The sequence below is a fragment of the Erythrolamprus reginae genome, unplaced genomic scaffold (genome assembly GCF_031021105.1).
Source record: "Erythrolamprus reginae isolate rEryReg1 unplaced genomic scaffold, rEryReg1.hap1 H_70, whole genome shotgun sequence".
Classification (NCBI taxonomy): domain Eukaryota; kingdom Metazoa; phylum Chordata; class Lepidosauria; order Squamata; family Dipsadidae; genus Erythrolamprus; species Erythrolamprus reginae.
In genome coordinates this window covers 29,648-49,119 of record NW_027248529.1, presented here as the reverse complement: position 1 = coordinate 49,119, position 19,472 = coordinate 29,648, and the positions used below count along the sequence as shown (strand labels likewise).

The 19,472-nt window shown below is 42.1% G+C and overlaps 1 protein-coding gene across 1 annotated transcript; it reads right to left on the bottom strand.

Annotated features, from left to right (window-relative positions):
• Positions 1 to 2,205: 2,205 nt before the first annotated feature.
• LOC139155864 (neuroblastoma suppressor of tumorigenicity 1-like) lies at positions 2,206 to 16,172 on the bottom strand. Its single transcript, XM_070731204.1, has 4 exons — positions 15,801 to 16,172; positions 7,006 to 7,194; positions 4,362 to 4,473; positions 2,206 to 3,334 (listed from the first exon to the last, which is right to left on the bottom strand). The coding sequence occupies exons 2-4, from the start codon at positions 7,170 to 7,172 to the stop codon at positions 3,179 to 3,181; spliced, it is 435 nt and encodes a 144-aa protein (XP_070587305.1). The 5' UTR covers positions 7,173 to 7,194; positions 15,801 to 16,172; the 3' UTR covers positions 2,206 to 3,178.
• Positions 16,173 to 19,472: the final 3,300 nt, after the last annotated feature.

Here is a 19,472-nt window from a genome sequence, read left to right as displayed (position 1 = left end):
CATTTGATATGTAATGAATTTTGGGGGAAACTGAGACTTTGGCGTTTAAGTGGGACTTCTCTGTTGCAGCACCCACATTTTAGAGTCCTGATGCCTCCAAAGGGACCCACAAATTGCTTTAAAAAAACAACAATGCTTTTGTCTGGGTTTTTTCCTCACCCTCCCCTGTAGCAAAACTGAAAAACTTTTGAATTGCATCCTCCTGGCAGCAGCCCCTGAACAAAAAAGTTTGAGGACTGTAAACATACACACTCTAAAATTTATTTAAGGTGATAGTGGCAGTGGAAATAGCTACGTATGTTAAAAACAATAACAACAACAATAATAATACAGTTTGTGTACATGAATTAATGTGCGTTACTCCGCCTCGGAAGCCTTCCCTGGTTTCAAGAGCAAGAAAAGGGGCCGGTTTGTGCAAGGCCCCGTGTGAGCTCCTTGGTCTCAAGATTGAAGACCAAAAAAAAAGTCAAGAGAGAGAGACAAGTAACAACCTTTTTCGCACATAACGCAGAGCTCCCTATTTCTTCAGAAGACATGCCCGATGGACTGTTGCCGAAGGAGGATTTAATTCTTCCCATTCTGGTTGGGCTCATTTGGTTCCAAACAGCCAAGAGCAATCATTTAAAACCCGCCTTTTCTTCCTTCAACCCTTGTTTTTTAAAAGTCCCAGATGTTCTCCGTGCCTTTTTGTTGGCTTGTTAAAGTGCTACTTGGAAGGAAAGACAAGAGAGAGAAAGTAAACACGGAGAACAGGCAGGAATTAAACCCGCTATGTTTGGCTTCTAAAACATGGCTGGGCTTTAGTGGATCCAAGCAACGATTGACCGCAACGTTTTTTCTCCAAGGAAAAAGAACATGGGCATTCCTTACCCCCGCAGCCCTGTCCCCCTAAAGCACTACTTATTTTCTCTTATGCCCCTCCCTGGGAAAAAGTAAACATTTCACGCCCACCCCCACCCCCAACTCTCTGCCAGGATTATTGTTTGCGATATTCTGCACGTTTTTGCTGAAAAATCTCAAGCAGCTTCTCAGCGTAAATGGGGTGTAATGTGTTTAAGTGATGGCTTCATTTATTTGTCTTCATGCTGTCCCCTGCCAACATTTTTACACACGGTAAACACAGTGGTCTTTTCTTGTCTCGGTGAAGACAAGCGCTACGTACGCTTCATCATATTTCCTCGTCTTTCAGGAGACTTACGTTTGTCTCATGATCTCCGTCTCTCTCCTCCTTTCTTTTCATCCCTGTGAAATATGTTTCCACGGTGTCTCTTAAGGGTTTGCTATATGCACTTCATATCTCCTGCTCTGTGCTGTGTGCTATTGTTCGGTGCAAAAACCCTCCCTACTCCCTGTGGCAAAAAAAAAGCACATTCCCTGGGGTCACGCGCCCCTCCAGCATTGCTCCGCACCCCTCCCAGGGGCCCCCGCACCACTATTTGCGAAGCACTGCCCTAAAGCTTGTGATAGTGTATGAACATGTGGGGATCCATCTCCCAACGGTGTCACCTTCAGCATCACATCAAGGAGGATCAAAAGCCCGGTGGCAAAATAAGCTGCCCTTTTTCCTCCACCTCCTCCTCCTCTTTCCATTTTCAAGAGATTTCGCTCTTGCGGGGGGGGGGGGGTGGAGAGGAGAGCTAACTGAACATGCTTTCTCAAATAGGTTCCGTGTGCGTTGTATGGATTGTGTCCTGCACACCTGCAAATGGGAATTGCAACTGAACCTCACCTGGAGTGAGACAAAGTGGGGGGAAATTATGCAGGTACCACAAGCTCAGGCGGCGAAAATCATGGGTGACTCGGATAGTGTCTTCCGCCATAAATTCTGGACAACAACTCCCATCCCAGAGCCTTCCTGGTTGGTATAATGGGAGCCAAGGTCCAAGACCCCCTGAGGACCCTCCAAATGTGGTTCAGATGTTGTCCTTCAAAAGATACATTTCAAGATGGTCCACGCCAGTATTGGGTTGCACCTGTAATGGACGAGAACGCTGATCCAGTAGTGAAAATGGAGATGTGCACACATCTTTGCATCCATGACGCATGCATGTGTGCATCAACATGAGATTTTGCTTCTGTGCATGCGCTGGAAGTGAAATCTCATGCAAAGATGATCGTGTGCGAGATTTCACTGATTTTCAGCAGAAAATCGGCAAAATCTCACGCACGCAAGCATCCTCGTGGGAGATTTCACTTCCAGCTCATGTGCAAAAGCCAAATCTTGTGCCGACGCACACGTACTCTCTGAGAGCACACCAGGAGCATCGGTGACGATTCACACTACCAAGACTCTCCTAGGATTTCAACCGTGGTTACAGTGGTTTCTTCCTTCTGGTCCTTCTTCGCCATCTCTGCCCAGCTACTGAGTCCACAAGGAAGGAAGTTTAAACAAAGGTGCACTGTGTTATGATAAAAGTTCATAATACTGCTGAACAAGGTTTTCTCTCAGTCTGGTGTGTTTGCGTGTGTGTGTGTGTGTGACATATTTTTGCTGATAATGAAAAGGGAGACTAGTACAGATCTATTTCAAGCTTATTTCGCTCTCATCAGCTAGCCATACCCTTACCGGGATTTGAACCTGGGGAGTCTGCCTGTAAGGCAGTAGCTTTAACCTCTGGACCACAAGGTTCTTCTCCTCTCAGTTTGTACCAGGGAAGAGTTATATGTTGCTGTTTTTGTTTTTCTTTTCTGTCGAATCACTCTGGTATGCCCAAATGTGGGAGGGAGCATACTGCTTCCTTTTTGTGTGTGTATCTGTGTGTGTGTGTGTGTATTTATATATAGGATCTCAGAGTGAAGGGAAGGAAGACACCTTCCCTTCTGTGTCAGCCACCTCCCACTTCACCATCCCCAAAGTCTCCACCAGGGAACTAACAAACAGTTTTCTCCAAGAGCTGGTGTCGGTGACTCCATCATGGCAGGAAATGGGGTTTTCAGTTCTCCAGCCAGCCGCTTTGCTTCATCTTCATCCTTCCGATCCCAAATCCAGTCATCATCTTCGTCATCCCCCCACAAGCTTCCTGTTCTCTCCCGGGTGGGAAAAAGGCCCCCAGGATTGTGTGTCTCATTTTCCCTTCTTTTCACATTGGAACAGGATGGAAGATTGAGAGAAGAAAGAGAAAGAGAGGGGGGGCAGATAGAGAGAGAAATTGAGGAGGCGGGATCTTTTGGCGGAGGTTCAGTCATATTCAGCGCGGACAATGGGACGGCGGAGTCTAGCGTAGGGGTCAGAGTCGACGTTGTTCGCCTCGCACTCCTGGCAGCTGCAGTGCAAGATTATTTCCACCAGTTTACCCATCCTAGGAAATTCAGAGTTGGGGCAGTCCAGCAAGACCTGGGAAAGAGAGGAGCAGAGGAGAGGCAGCATGAGGACATGTGCAGCAGCATAGAAACATTGATGGCAGAAAAAGACCTCCTGGTCCATCTAGTCTGCCCTTATCCTATTTCCTGTATTTTATCTTAGGATGGATCTATGTTTATCCCAGGCATGTTTAAATTCAATTACTGTGGATTTCTCAACCATGTCTGCTGGAAGTTTGTTCCAAGCAGCTACTACTCTTTCAGTAAAATAATATTTTCTCACGTTGCTTCTGACCTTTCCCCCAAATCACTTCAGATTGTGCCCCCTTGTTCTTGTGTTCACTTCCCTATTAAAAACACTTCCCTCCTGAACCTTATTTAACCCTTTAACATATTTAAATGTTTCAATCATGTCCCCCATTTCCCTTCTGTCCCCCAGACTATACAGAATGAGTTCATGAACTCTTTCCTGATAAGTTTTATTCTTAAGACCTTCTACTATTTTTCTAGCCCGTCTTTGGACCCATTCAATTTGATCAATATCTTTTTGCAGGTGAGGTCTCCAGAACTGGACCCAGTATTCCAAATGTGGTCTCACCAGAGGTCTGTACAGCAGAATCACAATCTCCCTCTTCCTGCTTGTTATACCTCTAGCTATGCAGCCAAGCATTCTACTCGCTTTCCCTACCTCCTGACTGCACTGTTCACCCATTTTTAGACTGTCGGAAATCACTACCCCTAAACCCTTCTCTTCTGAAGTTTTTGCTAACACAGAACTGCCCTTGGGCTTGCAAAAAAGTAGCCCCCTTCCTTTCCTAAGAGATGCAACCTGACTTTAAAAGCACCGGATTCTCCTTGGCAAAATTCAATTTTTTTTAAAAAAAAAAATTGCTTCCCTTTGGTCTACCCTAGCCAGGATTTTGCTGCATCCTTCAGCATGCCTGGCTATCCTCCTTCTGTGCATCCATAAAAGGAAGGACTGTGTTTTGCAAACGGGCATGGTACCCACGCCCCCTTCATATGATCCGCACCCTCACCCAGGGCAAAGTGCAGAGACTCACTTCTTCCCACTGGAACTTCGAAGGCCTGCAGGAATCGCAATGTGCCAGGGACTCAGTCGACTGCGGCAAAGTGTTGGGGACGCTGTAGCTGAAGCACTGACCCATGCAGACTCTGTGGGGGGGGAGAAGGGATTAGGAATATAGAAACATAGAAACATAGATTGATGGCAGAAAAAGACCTCATGGTCCATCTAGTCTGCCCCTATACTATTTCCTGTATTTTATCTTAGGATGGATATATGTTTATCCCAGGCATGTTTCAATTCAGTTACTGTGGATTTACCAACCACATCTGCTGGAAGTTTATTCCAAGCATCTTCTACTCTTTCAGTAAAATAATATTTTCTCACGTTGCTTCTGATCTTTCCATCAACAAACCTCAGATTGTGGCCCCTTGTTCTTGTGTTCACTTTCCTATTAAAAACACTTCCCTCCTAAACTTTATTTAAACTTTTAACATATTTAAATGTTTTGATCATGTCCCTGCTTTTTCCCTTCTGTCCTCCAGACTATACAGATGGAGTTCATTAAGTCTTTCCTAATACGTTTTATGCTTCAGACCTTCCACCATTTTTGTAGCCCGTCTTTGGACCTGTTCAATTTGATCAATATCCTTTTGCAGGTGAGGTCTCCAGAACTGAGCACAGTATTCCAAATGTGGTCTCACCAGTGCTCTATACAGTGGGATCACAGTCTCCCTTTTCCTGCTTGTTCTACCTCTAGCTATGCAGCCAAGCATTCTACTCACTTTCCCTACTGCCTGACCGCACTGTTCACCCATTTTGAGACTGTCAGAAATCACTACCCCTAAATCCTTCTCTTCTGAAAGAACACGCACACATGTGTCGGTACCCATAATGCAATGTGCACACGCCCCCTGCATGCATCCCATCCCCCCATGTACGCACACATGCACACACACACACACATACACACACCGGTTCTCCCTCCAGCCTCTCCGGAGGGCCAGGGTAGGCCATTTTCACCCTCCCGGAGGCTCGAAAAAAGCCTCCGGAGCCTGGAGAGGGCGAAAAACAGGCCGCCCAGAAGTCTGGAAATGGGACAAAAATCAGCTGGCTGGCAGAGATGCGTGCGCATGCATGGTAGAGTTGAGCTGGATGATGGCTCACGTGCCAGAAGGAATGGTTCTGCATGCCATTTCTGGCATGCCTGCCAGACGTTTGCCATCACAGCCCTATAAGAGCCGGGGTGGCACAGCAGGCAGAGTGCTGTACTGCAGGCCACTGAAGCTGACTGCTAGATCTGCAGGTTAGCGGTTCAGATCTCATCTCAGCCTTCCATCCTTCCGAGGTGGGTCAAATGAGGAGCCGGATTGTTGGGGGCCAATATGTTGGCTCTGTTAAAAAGTGCTATTGCTAAAATGTTGTAAGCCACCCTGAGTCTAAGGAGAAGGGCAGCATTAAAAAATTGAATAAATACATAAATAAATAAATAACATTCAAGACAGGTGACTGCCCAGTTTCTTCTTAAAAACTTCCAATGTCAGAGCACTCATAATTCTGAGTCCCGGACAATGCTAAGACCTTCACTTCTGACCATCAGGCCTGAAGATGAGAGATAACTTTTATTGTCATTTTCAACATTCGACAATGCAAAGACATGCAAAGACGTTAACTTCTGACCATCAGGCCTGAAGATAAGAGATCACTTTTATTGCCATTTTCTTATTGTGCTGCTGTGACGTATTGAGACTCCCCCCCCCTTTTGCTAAACTGGGAATGGGCATGGCCAGCGTGTGCTTGAGCTGGGGGGGTGCAGTGGTGCAGCACTCAAGCTACTTCAGCTGAATACTAGCTGTAGTTCAGCAGTTCAGATCTCACCACCGGCTCAAGGTTGACTCAACCTTCCATCCTTCCAAGGTGGGTCAAATGAGGACCCCAATTGTTGGGGGCAAAAGGCTGATTCTGTAAACCGCTTAGAGAGGGCTGTATATAAGTCTAAATGCTATTGCTATTAGTATAGCTTGGCTCCAGAGATGGGCTTCTACGGTCATGTATGCAGAACCAATAGTAAAAGTTTGGTCAGGTACGCAGAACCAGTAGAAAAAATTGATTTTTTTTTCTTTTTTTTTCTTCTGGGCTCTAGGTATGTTTTTCCTATCGCAGTAAATGAAGTTGAATGTGCATAATTTTAGAAGAGCTGTGCATGCGTTTGTGTGTGTATATAGTAGATGATGTATATTTCTGTGTGCTTGTGTTTAATATGTATGGTATGTAGACATATGGCATATATACATGAAATTATATATTCAGTAATAGTAAATAGATAGGGAAATTGTATCTCTTTGAGGCGAGGAGAGTCCAGGCACCCTACTATCACCTTGACATGAGTGATGTTAGGTTGGCCACCTTTAAGCCAGTCACATGACCTTTAAGCCACCTCCGGGTCACATGATCAAGCTACTCCCACAAAATAAGCCACGGCCACAGCATGGTAGTAATTTTTTTGGGTGAGGACAAGAGGGAGGACACATTATTCCCCCCCCCCCACGTGATGCAGAAAATGCACACAGTGACTAAAACCCGCACATTTTTGAATCCCTAACAACACAAAGAGAGCGCAACCTCTGACCTCCAGGCCTTAAAAGAGACGGTGGAATCGTTAGCTGGAGTTAGGACCATACCTGTTTGGGACGGCTTTTGGCGTGCATCCGTTATTGCCGATAATCTGGGTGATGTTCTTGGCCTCGCACCAGGCATTCTTATCCGGAAAGAGAGCGAGTTTGTTAATGTGAGACGGGGCAGCTAAACTCAGGCAGGGGACGAAGACGCTCAGCAGAAGTCTCAGCATCGCGGCTCGCACCAACGGAAACCTGGATGTGGGTTCAAAATACACATTTTTTTTTATTCTTGATTTGTAAATACATAGTTATTGTACCATAGTTATTATACAGTAAGATACATTTATTTAGAATAATATATACATATAAATATATGCAGAGGTGATATATGTTGTTGTTTGATCTACTGGTTATTAATATGGTATTTGTTAGTTTCTATATTTGAAGTAAGGTTTATTTCTATCGGTTAGTGGCATGGTCTATTTATTTTGTATATCTTGTATGCCGGAGTATTGTTTATTTTGCATCTTTCATGCTTGGTAAATATTTTTTCTGATCCAACCATTTGTACCAATTTTCCCAGGCACTATAAAAATCAGATTCTTCCTTTTCCTGCAGTTCAAGAGTCATTTTGGTCATTTCTGCACACTCCATAATTATTAAAGATAAAATTGAAGTTGTTCAATTTTATCAAATACACTTTTAAAATTGGAAAATAATCATTTAACAGGGAAGAAGTTCAATATTCCTTTTTGGAGAGAAAGAGAACTAGCAGTCAAAGAGTTTCTTTCTTAAATCCTTCTGCAACCCTGTGATCCTAGTTTTGGAAGGCATTTGTGAGTACCTGCCCACGCCGAGAATTAATGACTTGAATTAATGACTTTCTTTTGGACGCTTGTTATCAGCTGTGCCGATAATGCTGGACATTTAAACTGACATTCCTCTGATTTCATTGCTGTTTCCAGCACATTTCTTTGTAAATAGACAAATAGAGAGAGGGATTTTGCATCCGAGTCTTCATTGGGGCTTAATTTCTGCTAATTAACTGGGCCAGACAGAACAGGAATAAGGTTGTTAAATGAATCTGGCTTCCCCATTGACTTGTCAGAAGGTCACCCAAATTGGGAGGTGGGGTTTTGTTACATGACCGTCGTAAATATGAACCAGTTGCCAAGCATGTGAATTTTGATCACGTGATCGTGGGGATTCTGCCATGGCCGCTAAGTTTGAAAAACAGTCCCAAGTCTGGGGTTTTTTTTCCAGTGGGGTTATAGCTTTGAATGGTCACTAAGTGAACCATTGCAAGTGAAGGAATTTTTTAAAAAATCCACCAAACCTCAAGACTATTCTAGTTCTTTTTTAAAATCCTTCCCCATTTCTAAAGAGAGAGAGCCTTTGGCCTCTTGTTGAGAACTGGGATTGTCCAAAAAAATATTTCAATCTGTAACGATAATTCCAAGAAAGGGTTTAGAAGAGCAGAAGTTAGATTGGAATAGAATTTTACACTAGAATTCCAAATTCTTATACTGTATAGCTAAGCTGGGGTGGGAAAATGCTGCAAGTTTGCATATGGCCAGCAGGGGTCACTGCAGGGAAAGGAAAATGTAGTTTTATAAATTTTTATTTTATTTTATTTGCAAAGTTTGCTTTTAAAAAAGTAAAGACAAAGGAAACAAAAACTGCAAATTCTGTGCTGTCTTCCTGAAGAGATCCATGTTGTTTTCGCTGCAAAAAAAAAAGTAAGTTTTTAGGGCTAGGTTATTCTGTGAAGTTTAGCTTCGCAAACTACATTGTTGAGATTTCCTGGTGGTGACTTGTCCGAGGAAAAACTTGGCCATGCCCTTCCTTTAGCAACTTGTTCTGGGTTTGTGAACATTTTCCCATGTTTCATATCAAAAACAAGCCTTCCGTCTGGGAAGTTGGTAAGCCACGTAGCAGGACTGCCCTCACCATTAAAGAGAAATTAGGTTCCTAAGCTAAAGACGTTATCTACGTTTTATCCTTAGGTAGAGGCAAATATTTCCAAACCTTTTCACCTCCCCTTGCTATTATTTGACATTATTTCCATGGTGAGCAATGTTTTGTTCATGACAATGCTCCAAAAGGTTTTGGGGGGGAAAGCCTTAACATTATTTGAGTTCTCATTATTTGTCTGGGATAGTTCCCCACAGAATGGGGTTGCTTATTTAAGCAATTGGATGGTATAAATATTTTCATATTTTCCTCTACGTGTGCCATTGTCATTCGTGGATGTGGAGCCAAACAGGGTCCAGAATCAGACTAAACCCAGCAATTGACATTCATTCAGAGAAGGAATTCTGATTTATTTCAAAGAACTTTAGGTGAGATTTTAAATTTTTATCTATCTATCTATCTATCTATCTATCTATCTATCTATCTATCATCTATCTATCTATCGTTTGTCTGTGTGTCTGTCTGTCTGTCTGTCTGTCTGTTTGTTAAAATGTGTACAAGATAACAGGTATAAACATAAACAAAAGCAAAGTAGGTACATGTAAATTTGGACAATAGGACAGTAGGACAGAGACAGTAGGCACGATAGTGGGTTGATGCACACCCCTTACAGACCTCTTAGGAATGGGGTGAGGTCGAGTGTAATAATAACAACAACAACAATAACAACAACAACAACAGAGTTGGAAGGGACCTTGGAGGTCTTCCAGTCCAACTCCCTGATTAGTGCTACTTAAGACAAATGGTTGCCAAACTCTTCTTAAAAACTTCTAGTGTTTGAGCGTTCACAACTTCTGGAGGCAAGCTGTTCAACAGATTAATTGTTCTAACTGTCAGGAAATTTCTCCTTATTTCTAAGTTGCTTCTTTCCTTGTTTGGTTTCCACCCATTGCTTCTACCCACAGCAGGTGCTTTGGAGAATAGCCTGGCTCCCTCTTCTTTGTGGCAACTCCTGAGATATTGGAACACTGCTATCAGGTCTCTCCTGGTCTTTCTTTTAATTAAACTACTAGACCTACCCAGTTCCTGCAACCGTTCTTCATATGTTTTAGCCTCCAGTCCCCCAATCATCTTTGTTGCTCTTCTCTGCACTATTTGTAGAGTCTCAACATCCTTTTTACATCGTGGCGACCAAAACTGAATGCAGTATTCCAAGTGTGGCCTTACCAAGGCCTTATAAAATGGTATTATTACTCCACAAGATCCTAGGGAAACAAAAGCAGCCTCACAGATCCCATTGGCTTGTGAATCAGTATGATTTCAGGAAATCAAACCAGATGCCTTAACGGAAGGTGATAAGTAGGTAGACAGACCGGCTGACGCTTGTCTGCCTAAAGTCTTCTTTGGATAAATAACTTGCCTCTAACACACCATCTAAGGTATGGAATGTGTGCCATGAACACGGTGGAATCAATACATCGGCATTCAGCACATTGACACCAATTAGTTTATGGCTCTCTCTCCTTCTTCCTAAGCAATTCCTGATCATTTGGGAAAGACTTGTAATTCTGAATGGAATAAAATAGTATAGAATTCTTTATTGGCCAAGTGTGATTGGACACCCAAGTAATTTGCCTTTGGTGCATATGCTCTCAGTGTACATAAAAGAAAAGATCCATTTGTCAAAAATCATGAGACACAACACTTAATGATTGTCATAGAGGTCAAAGAAGTAATCAGGAAACAATCAATATTAATATAAATCTTAAGGATACAAGCAACAAGTTACAGTCATACCGTCCTAAGTGGGAGGAAATGGGTGATAGGAATGATGAGAAAAAACTAGTAATAATAGTAATGCAGACTAAGTAAATAGTTTGACAGTGTTGAGGGAATTATTTGTTTAGCAGAGTGATGGCGTTCGGAGGGAAAACTGTTCTTGTGTCTAGTTGTCTTGGTGTGCAAATTCTGCTTTGGGATTTGAGCAAGGCGGCCTGCCAAGCGAAACGAAATTAGGACAAAGATTTGAAAGGTGCCCGCGGCAAAGCCAAAGCAGTGCAGAAAATCCCCCAGCGTATCCAGAGCAAATGGAACATTTCTACAGAAATGTTTTTGCTTTGCTTTTGGGAGAAGAAGAAGTAAAGTACCAGATTTGTAACTCGGTGAGAAATAAGAATGATTCGCTCACCAACACATTACTTGAGGGAGACTTTTGCATGAATCTTCTTAAGTGTGCGAAGTTAGAGAAGAACCAAGCCTTTTCTCTTCCTTTCTCTAGGTAAATGGGGAAAAAATATCTGCCTTTTTGCAGAGATCACAAGTTCAAATGGCTTTCTGTCTGGCAATTTGAAGGTACGGATTATCCCATTTGGGCATTGGGCTGAGGATGATGGTCTTGGATGCCATCAGAAAGAAACAGGGCTTTTTTCTTAAAACAGGCAGCCATATTTCGCTATTTCCCGAACCTTGGCTTAAAAAAAACACAAAACCCCCCACATTCCAGTGAATAGCCCAGCTGAGTTTGGGGGGGGAAATGCTAAAATTCTAGTTTCTGAACAGGAGATTTTTCTTTCTTTGTTTTTTGTTGGAAAAAGGAGACAAAAGACAGCAGGTGGGATCCAGCTGAACTGTTGAAGAGAATGGTGCAACCTTTATTTCAAGGAACCCAAGCTAAAGAGACATTCAACGGAAAACTGGGAATGCTTATAAATTTAAAAGCAAAATCACCTCTCCTGAGCAGACCAAAAAAACTTGTCATCCGTCTTTGCAACAAATGGACTTTGAAAAGTATACTGCTCAAAAAACTAAAGGGAACACTCAAAGAACACATCCTAGATCTGAATGAATGAAATATTCTCATTGAATACTTTGTTCTGTACAAAATTGAATGTGCACAACAGCATGTGAAATTGATTGTCAATCAGTGTTGCTTCCTAAGCGGACAGTTTGATTTCACAGAAGTTTGATTTACTTGGTGTTATATTGGGTTGTTTAAGTGTTCCCTTTATTTTTTTTGAGCAGTGTATAAATTCTATTTACGTCCAAATTAATAATCTTTTTTCTACACAGTAATAGAGACATTGCAGGACCCAATTTAGCAGCTGCATTATTACAAACAAACATACAAAGTAAGCAGGTAAAAGGACAGGAAGCAGAGAGTATGTATTAAACCCCTTCGGTGGTAGGTGATGAGGAGGGGCATTTATTTATGTACTTTCAGTATTTATTTATTTATTTCTAGTATGTATTATGATAAAGGGCTCTGGGTGGCATGCAACCCAGGACGAAAATAAAATAAAAATCAGAATTCAATTCTAACTGTATTTTAATAAGCCACCAAAAAGCAAAGACAACCCTACTTCCATCCTAAAAGCCCAGGTATGTTCAATATCATCTGGGAATAAAAACAGTTTTAACCTGTTTGTGGAACTTCAGGGTTTTACTACAAAATTGTGTCTAAAAAGATTTATTAACTGCTGACACACAGGAAGATTAGATGTTAAGGTCTATTGGTCAGTTAGCCAGAACCACCATGACACTCGCTCGGAGATCTGGAGGTGAACTTAGAAAAAAATATGTTTTTCTCACTTCTAACTTGGTTTGCACATCCAGGAAACATTAAGGCTCTCAAAAAAATGCCATTGTGCGAGGGTGAACCCTTGCAATCATGGCTATTTCTGGAGGAGGGGGTCACTTTTCTCCCAAACCAAGATCACAGGGGAGTGAGTAGCAATCAAGGTTAGCTTCCTTTGGAAGGGAAAGAGGTTGTGTGAACCTGACAAATCACCTTCGGAGAGACCGAGGGCCATGGAAGGAAACCAAGCTAACCATGTTTATAGCCTCCCATTTTCCTATCTCAGATTCTGGGAGTGGAAGGAGGGAACATAGGATATTCCCACCAGTTTTCTTTCCTAACTTGGCCCGATCCGGTTTGGCTTCTCAGGAGAAACAAGATGGGGCATGTTTTCAGGATTGAAAAGCCCAAATCTTTTAAGCGAAAGTGGAGTTCCTCTTTAGTGGAAAGCCAAATGTGTTGAAGCTTTTTTTTTCCATTCAGAAAAAAGGGGGGTCATTAAAGAAAATTAAAAGGGAAGGAGAAAGAGTTTCTTGTAACTAAGGATGTAGTAGTGTGTATGTGGGTGGTGGGAAGACTTTTTAGAAGCCCCCTCCCCTCCAAGTATTAAGAATCTGCTTAAAAACTTCTGTTGTCTCGTTAAAGGAATTTCTGCTCTCCCTTCTGAGTGTCTACGACTTTAAATCAATTTAAAGGGTTTTGTTTCCCCTTTAAGAGGCCAGATATAAAAGGAAGAAAACCAAAGTAGAACCTTCCTATCCAGGGGTAGTCTACCTCCCTTAAAAAAAATTCACCCAATGCGGGAAGTGCAAAGTAAAAGGGGATACTGTGATATTAGATTGATTTCAAACCACAGAATGATTTTAAATGGAGGGGGGGCATTTCCTGTCCTGTATTTTAATTTTTTAAACCGACTTCATGGGGGTCGCTTGGTTGGTCCAACTTGTGTTTTTTCCCAAATATAAGGGGGGAACACCCCACCCATTGAAGCTGCACTATGACTTGAGAATTATTTGATCTGATTTTCTTTAAGTGGCTAATAACAGCCATTGCACAAAATTTCTGGGGAGATGTTATGATAACATCATAAATCTCTAATAAAGCAAATTGGATGGTCAAACTATTTAGAATCACCTTAAAACAATACAGAGTTTTTAAAAAATCTCTAAGGCAGCCCAAGTAAATGTCATTTTAACAGAGGTAATCAGAAGTTGTTGGGGGAGTTTTAAAGTCCCTTTGGGTAACGGCGAACTGGTTGTTTTTTTTAAAAACGCACACAATGTTTTAACTTCTTTTTTTTTTAACAGTAAGAAGACAATTTGTCTTGTGGTTGTTGAAAGACAACGCTTTCCCCTCTGGTATTCAAAGCCAGGCCCAAATTAATACATTTCAGATCCTTCTTTTACCTTCTGAATCAGCGGTAAGAAAGAAGAGAAGAAAAGAAAAGTAAAGAGAAAAAAAGTGAAGAGAAGAGAAAAAAATAGAAAATATTCCTAAAACATTCCCAATTTGAGATTTTTCATGGATTTTCTCCTCATTTTTGAGGGAGGGGGGTGTCATTGTCAAGCAGAGAAAGGATCGAGGAAAGACAGATGTAAATATTTTAATGGCTGCAAAAACTGGTTTCCTTCAGCACATTTCTCATCTGTAACTGATTTATTTGCTCAGATTTCTCCTCTTTCAAACCATCCATCACAGGGGAGGATAAAGGGGAAGAAAGTGCATGGGGGAGCATTTAAAAAAATATCTGGTCTTAATAAGTGGCAAAGAGACCGCAGGTTTGCCCCCCTTTCACACAACTCCTCGGAAAGTGAGGATGAAGAAGAAATTATTATTATCTTATGGACTAGCATCTTTGATCTTTTGCTGCCTGGTGGGGGCGGGATAATTTTTAAATTTCTAGCGACCCTCCCACCCTACACACACAATCTTTTGGAATCACTGGTACATTTATAGCTGTAAGGAAAAGCTATTTATTTGGAATGAATGCATCTTGGTCCACCTAGGTGTGTCCATCTGTAATTGCTCTTTTGAATGTCTTTCCAGGTGAATTTCTGAAGATAACTTTGTTTCCATGATTGACACTCCAAATAAACACACCCACCTTCCAGGAGAAAACAAGGTGTGCGGATGTTTTTACAGCGAAGAAGTCGCAAGTCAAACTTCCTCTTCCAATCCATTTTTTTAACAACAAACACCCCCACCCCCCACCCCGGAGATAAAACAGATTGTGGTCACTATTGTGCAAAACTCCCTCAGAAACATAAATGGTAAGTGATGAATTTTTGAGATGCAAGAAGGGCTTGACCTCATCTCCCTTTGGGCATACAATGTGTAATTTCACATTTGTTCCCTTTGAAAGTTTGGAAGCTTGTAAGCGAGGGGACGAACCTCCTAACGCTCATGTGTGACTTGGACCTGTAATCCAGGATACGAAAACAGGCAGCTGAATCCACAAAACAGGTTGAAGCTTTCACTGCAGACCCCAAACTCTACATAGCCCGGGGTCAAATCCATGACATCTTCTCCTTAAGGATAAGTAAGTAAGTAAGTAAGTAAGGAAGTAAGGAAGGAAGGAAGGAAGGAAGGAAGGAAGGAAGGAAGGAAGGAAATGAATGTAAGAAAGAAGGAAATAGAAAGAGAGAAAAAAAGGAAAGAAAGAGCGAGAGATAATGAAAGAAAGAAGGAAAAGAAAGAAAGAAAATGAAAGAAAGAAGGAAATAAAGAAAGAGAGAGAGAGAATGAAAGATAATGAAAGAAAGAAGAAAAAGAGAAAGAAAGAAAGAAAAGAAAAGAAAGAGGATGAAAGAAAGAAGGAAATGAAGGAAAGAAAGAGATATAATGAAAGAAAAAAGGAAGAGAAAGAGAGAATGAGAGAGAATAAAAGAAAGAAGGAAGGAAAAGTAAATAAAAAAGAAATAATAATAGTAATAATAATAATTTATTAGATTTGTATGCCGCCCCTTTCAGAAGAAAGAGATAGTGAAAGAAAGAAGGAAAAGAGAGAGAGAAAGAAAGAAAAAAAAGAAAGAGGATGAAAGAAAGAAGGAAACAAAGAGAAGGAAAGAAAGAAAAAGAGATATAGTGAAAGAAAAAAGGAAAAGAGAAAGGGAAAATGAAAGAGAAATAATAAAAGAAAGAAGGAAGAGTAAGTAAGAAAGAGATAGTGAAAGAAAGAAAGACAGACAGACAGACAGACAGATCTTTTTGGATTATCAGTGAAGAAAAACATCAGACTTTCCCCTTTTATAAGTCGAGTTTAGCACAAAGTGCGGCCCAAGGTTAGCAGTCAGTGACACGCCGCAGAGCGGCTTGTAAACCTAAATGTGGAGATGTTATTTGGAAAAGGATTTTAAAACTCTGGACTCACCCTCTGGAACAGGAGTTTGATCCCGTGGGCGGGGGGAAAGAATAAGATCTCTTGCAGCAGCCAAAGATTTAAAACAGGTTCATCCAACCAAGTCCGCAGGAGTGGCTGCTCAAATCCAGGTTGAGATCCGTTGTCTAATAACGTCTCCAAAAATTTACATTTGCCAGAGCATCTCAGGATGAAAAGAAACACCGGAAAGGGTGGAAAGGAAGAAGCGAGACAATTAACATCTGAACCTCAAGAAAAACTTAAACTTTCCCTGCCAGTATTTGCATAGGGATCCAAATTTCCAAGTCGGTTGCAGGAGGGAACCAACCTTGGCAGCGTAAAATCGAGCTGCAGGAAATTTTTTTTAAAAATCTTGAAATTGTCATAAACGGGATGCGGAAAAATTACAAAACTCCTGTAGCCTGTAGCAGTGGAGGCGTGAGGGGAAAAAGTTACGGCTCTTCCAGCAAAACAGAAGCATCAATGACCCTTCCTGCTCAGGGAGAAGGGGTTCAGAATGTGCTGCTCCTGCAAACTGTCTGCAGCATCTTAAGGCAGAGTTGGTCCGTCCCTCAAGGGGAGGATGCAAAGGGCTTGCTTATAAGTCAGCCTAGTTTCTCCTCCTCCTCCTCCTCCTCCTCCTCCTCCACCACCACCACCTCCGTCTTTCACCTCTCTCGGTCAGTTCAGGAGGAGGAGAGAAAAAAGATAATTTTTGAACAGAGCAGCAAAGATGATTAGGGGACTGGAGGCTAAAACATATAAAGAACGGTTGCTGGTTGTCTAGTTGAATGAAAAGAAGCACTAGGAGAGACAGGATAGCGGTTTTCCAATATCTCAGGGGTTGCCACAAAAAAGGAGTCAAACTTTATTTTATAATCGTGTTTTTATTATTGTGTCTTTTTATTCTTGTACACCGCCCTAAGTCCACTTGGAGAAAGGCAGCCTACAAATTTAATAAAATAAAATAAATAAATAAAATAAACTATTCTCCAAAGCACCTGAGGGTAGAACAAGAAGCAATAGGTGGAAACTAAACAAGGAGAGAAGCAACTTAGAACTAAGGAGAAATTTCCTGACAGTTAGGACAATTGATCCATGGAACAGCTTGCCACCAGAAGTTGTGAATGCTCCAACACTGGAAGTTTTTAAGATGTTGGATAACCATTGGTCTGAAGCGGTGTAGGGTTTCCTGACTAAGCAGGGGGTTGGACTAGAAGACCTCCAAGGTCCCTCCCAACTCATTCCTATTCTATTCTATTCCCAATTCTCTTCTCCTATTCTATTCTATTCTATTCTATCCTATTCTATTCCCAATTCTCTTCTCTTCCTATTCTATTCTATACCCAATTCTCTTCTCTTCCCTTCCTTTCCCTTCCGTTCCATTCTATATTTCAAGAGGTAAGAGTGAGCGAGTTTGGAAGAAGAGAGGAGGAAAAAATTATTTAAAAATTTCTGGGCTAGATTTTGCCCTCCCCAAATACTTTGCAACTTGGTGGCTGTGTATGGGACAGGGTGTCAGTCAGCCTTATTGAAATCTCCAGGTTTAGAGGCAATCTACCATTTTCCATTTCCATTTTCATTTCTTTTGCCTTTGAATCCTGGAGGTGGGTGGTGCAAGGAGGCTTAGCTGGGCTCTGCCTTGGCGCTTCCCCTCGGATTAAAAGATTCCATTCCAGAGACCTGGAGAGGCAGCGCATGAGAGGTAAACTGGATCTATTGGGACACCCATTTGAAATCAGCTCTCCTCCTTAAAAGCATTAAGCAAAACCTCCCAATATCGGAGCAGTCTATCGGACTGCACCCATGGTTAAGAGGCGGCTCGCTTCCTTCCATGTGCCATGCTCCTGCGGGTACCCTAAGGGTGCCAGGGGGAAAAATTGAATGTTAGGCAGGGTGAGGTGGGCGCCGCGAAGGCCGGAAAGCCTGTTCTAACTCAAAGCCGGCTGGTGCCACAGGCTTGGCAGCTTCGTTTCTTTGGCTCCTGGTTCGGTGCCAGAACCGAGAACATGTCAAGACAGGGGGAAAGAGCCCTGCGTGGGAGGAGATGTCTCGGGCTTCCATCTGTGCTTCTTTTTAAAAAATACATTTTATTAATTTTTAATAATAATAGATACACACTACATAAAAGACAACATCATTCATCCGAGCCCTCCACCAAAATGAGGGTGTACCGCTTTTATATTATTTTAAACCAAGAACATTACCGTATTTACAAATTGTAGAGTGATTCCAGTTCTTTATAACTTGGTCTCGAAATCTACTAACCATAAAAACATAGAAGATTGTTGGCAGAAAATAACCTCCTGGTCCATCTAGTCTGCCCTTATACTATTTCCTATATTTTGCCTTAGGAGGGATATAAGTTTACCCCAGGAATGTTTACATTCAGTTCCTGTGAATTTACCAATCACCTCTGCTGGAAGTTTGTTCCAAGCATCTGCTGCTCTTTCCGTCAAATAATATTTTCTCACGTTGCTTCTGATCTTTCCCCCAACTAACCTCAGATTGTGCCCCCTTGTTCTTGTGTTCACTTTCCTATTAAAAACACTTCCCTCCTGAACCTTATTTAACCCTTTAACATATTTAATTGTTTCGATCATGTCCCCCCTTTCCCTTCTGTCCTGCAGACTATCCAGATTGAGTTCATCAAGTCTTTCCTGATAAGTTTTATGCTTAAGACCTTCCACCATTTTTGTAGCCCATCTTTGGACCTGTTCAATTTTATGAATATACAATTTTTCTGCTAGGGGTGCCAATGAACCAGAAACGATGAGAGGAAGGATGACCTCTTTTTAAAAATTCAATTACTGTGAATTTACCAACCACGTCTACTGGAAGTTTGTTCCAAGCTTCTACTACTCTTTCAGTAAAATAATATTTTCTCACGTTGATTCTGATCTTTCCCCCAACTAACCTCAGATTGTGCTCCCTTGTCCTTATGTTCACTTTCCTATTAAAAACACTTCCCTCCTGAACCTTATTCAACCCTTTCACATATTTAAATGTTTTGATCATGTCCTCCCTTTCCCTTCTGTCCTCCAGACTATACAGATTGAGTGCATTAAGTCTTTCCTGATCGGTTTTATAAAACCATAAAACCTCTATACCTGTCCAATCATCCCATCAGTTCTTTCACTTTATCTTCATTAATCATATTCGTCTTTCTATCCATAATTTCAAACTTAATGTGTTCCATCATGTACCGGTGCCAATTTTGTATGGTCCATTTTGTTGCATCCTTCCAACCTAAAACAATTGTCGCTTGGGCACTTTCTATAGGTGCTTCTTTAGTTTCTCTGAATTCTACCCATATCACTCCTTATTACTACCGTGTTTCCCCGATAGTAAGACCCCCCCGATTGTAAGACATATGGGGGGTTTCAGGGGGGTCGGCTTATATAAGCCATACCCCGAAAGTAAGACATATGTCTTACTTTCGGGGAAACACGGTATAAACGGTATTGCGGGGGGGGGCGATGACATTGCTTCCAAGCTCCCCGCGCGCCCCTCGCCTTCGCTCGCCGCGGCGCCACCGCCTCTTCCCCTGCCGAGGCTCAGCTGCAAGCGGCCAGCGAGGCCGATCGGCTCCGAGGCGAGCGGCCGGAGCTGCGCCCTCCTTCGCCCGCCTCCTTTCCGCTCGCCTCGGAGCCGCTTGCAGCTGAGCCTCGGCAGGGGAAGAGG

Excerpts from the sequence above, each read along its gene's own strand:
- LOC139155864 (XM_070731204.1), bottom strand. The coding sequence starts at position 7,172 with ATGCTGAGACTTCTGCTGAGCGTCTTCGTCCCCTGCCTGAGTTTAGCT. Across the intron at positions 4,474-7,005 it reads CCAAAAGCCGTCCCAAACAG|AGTCTGCATGGGTCAGTGCT; the intron begins GTATGGTCCTAA and ends CCCCCCCCACAG. Across the intron at positions 3,335-4,361 it reads CGAAGTTCCAGTGGGAAGAA|GTCTTGCTGGACTGCCCCAA; the intron begins GTGAGTCTCTGC and ends TCTCTTTCCCAG.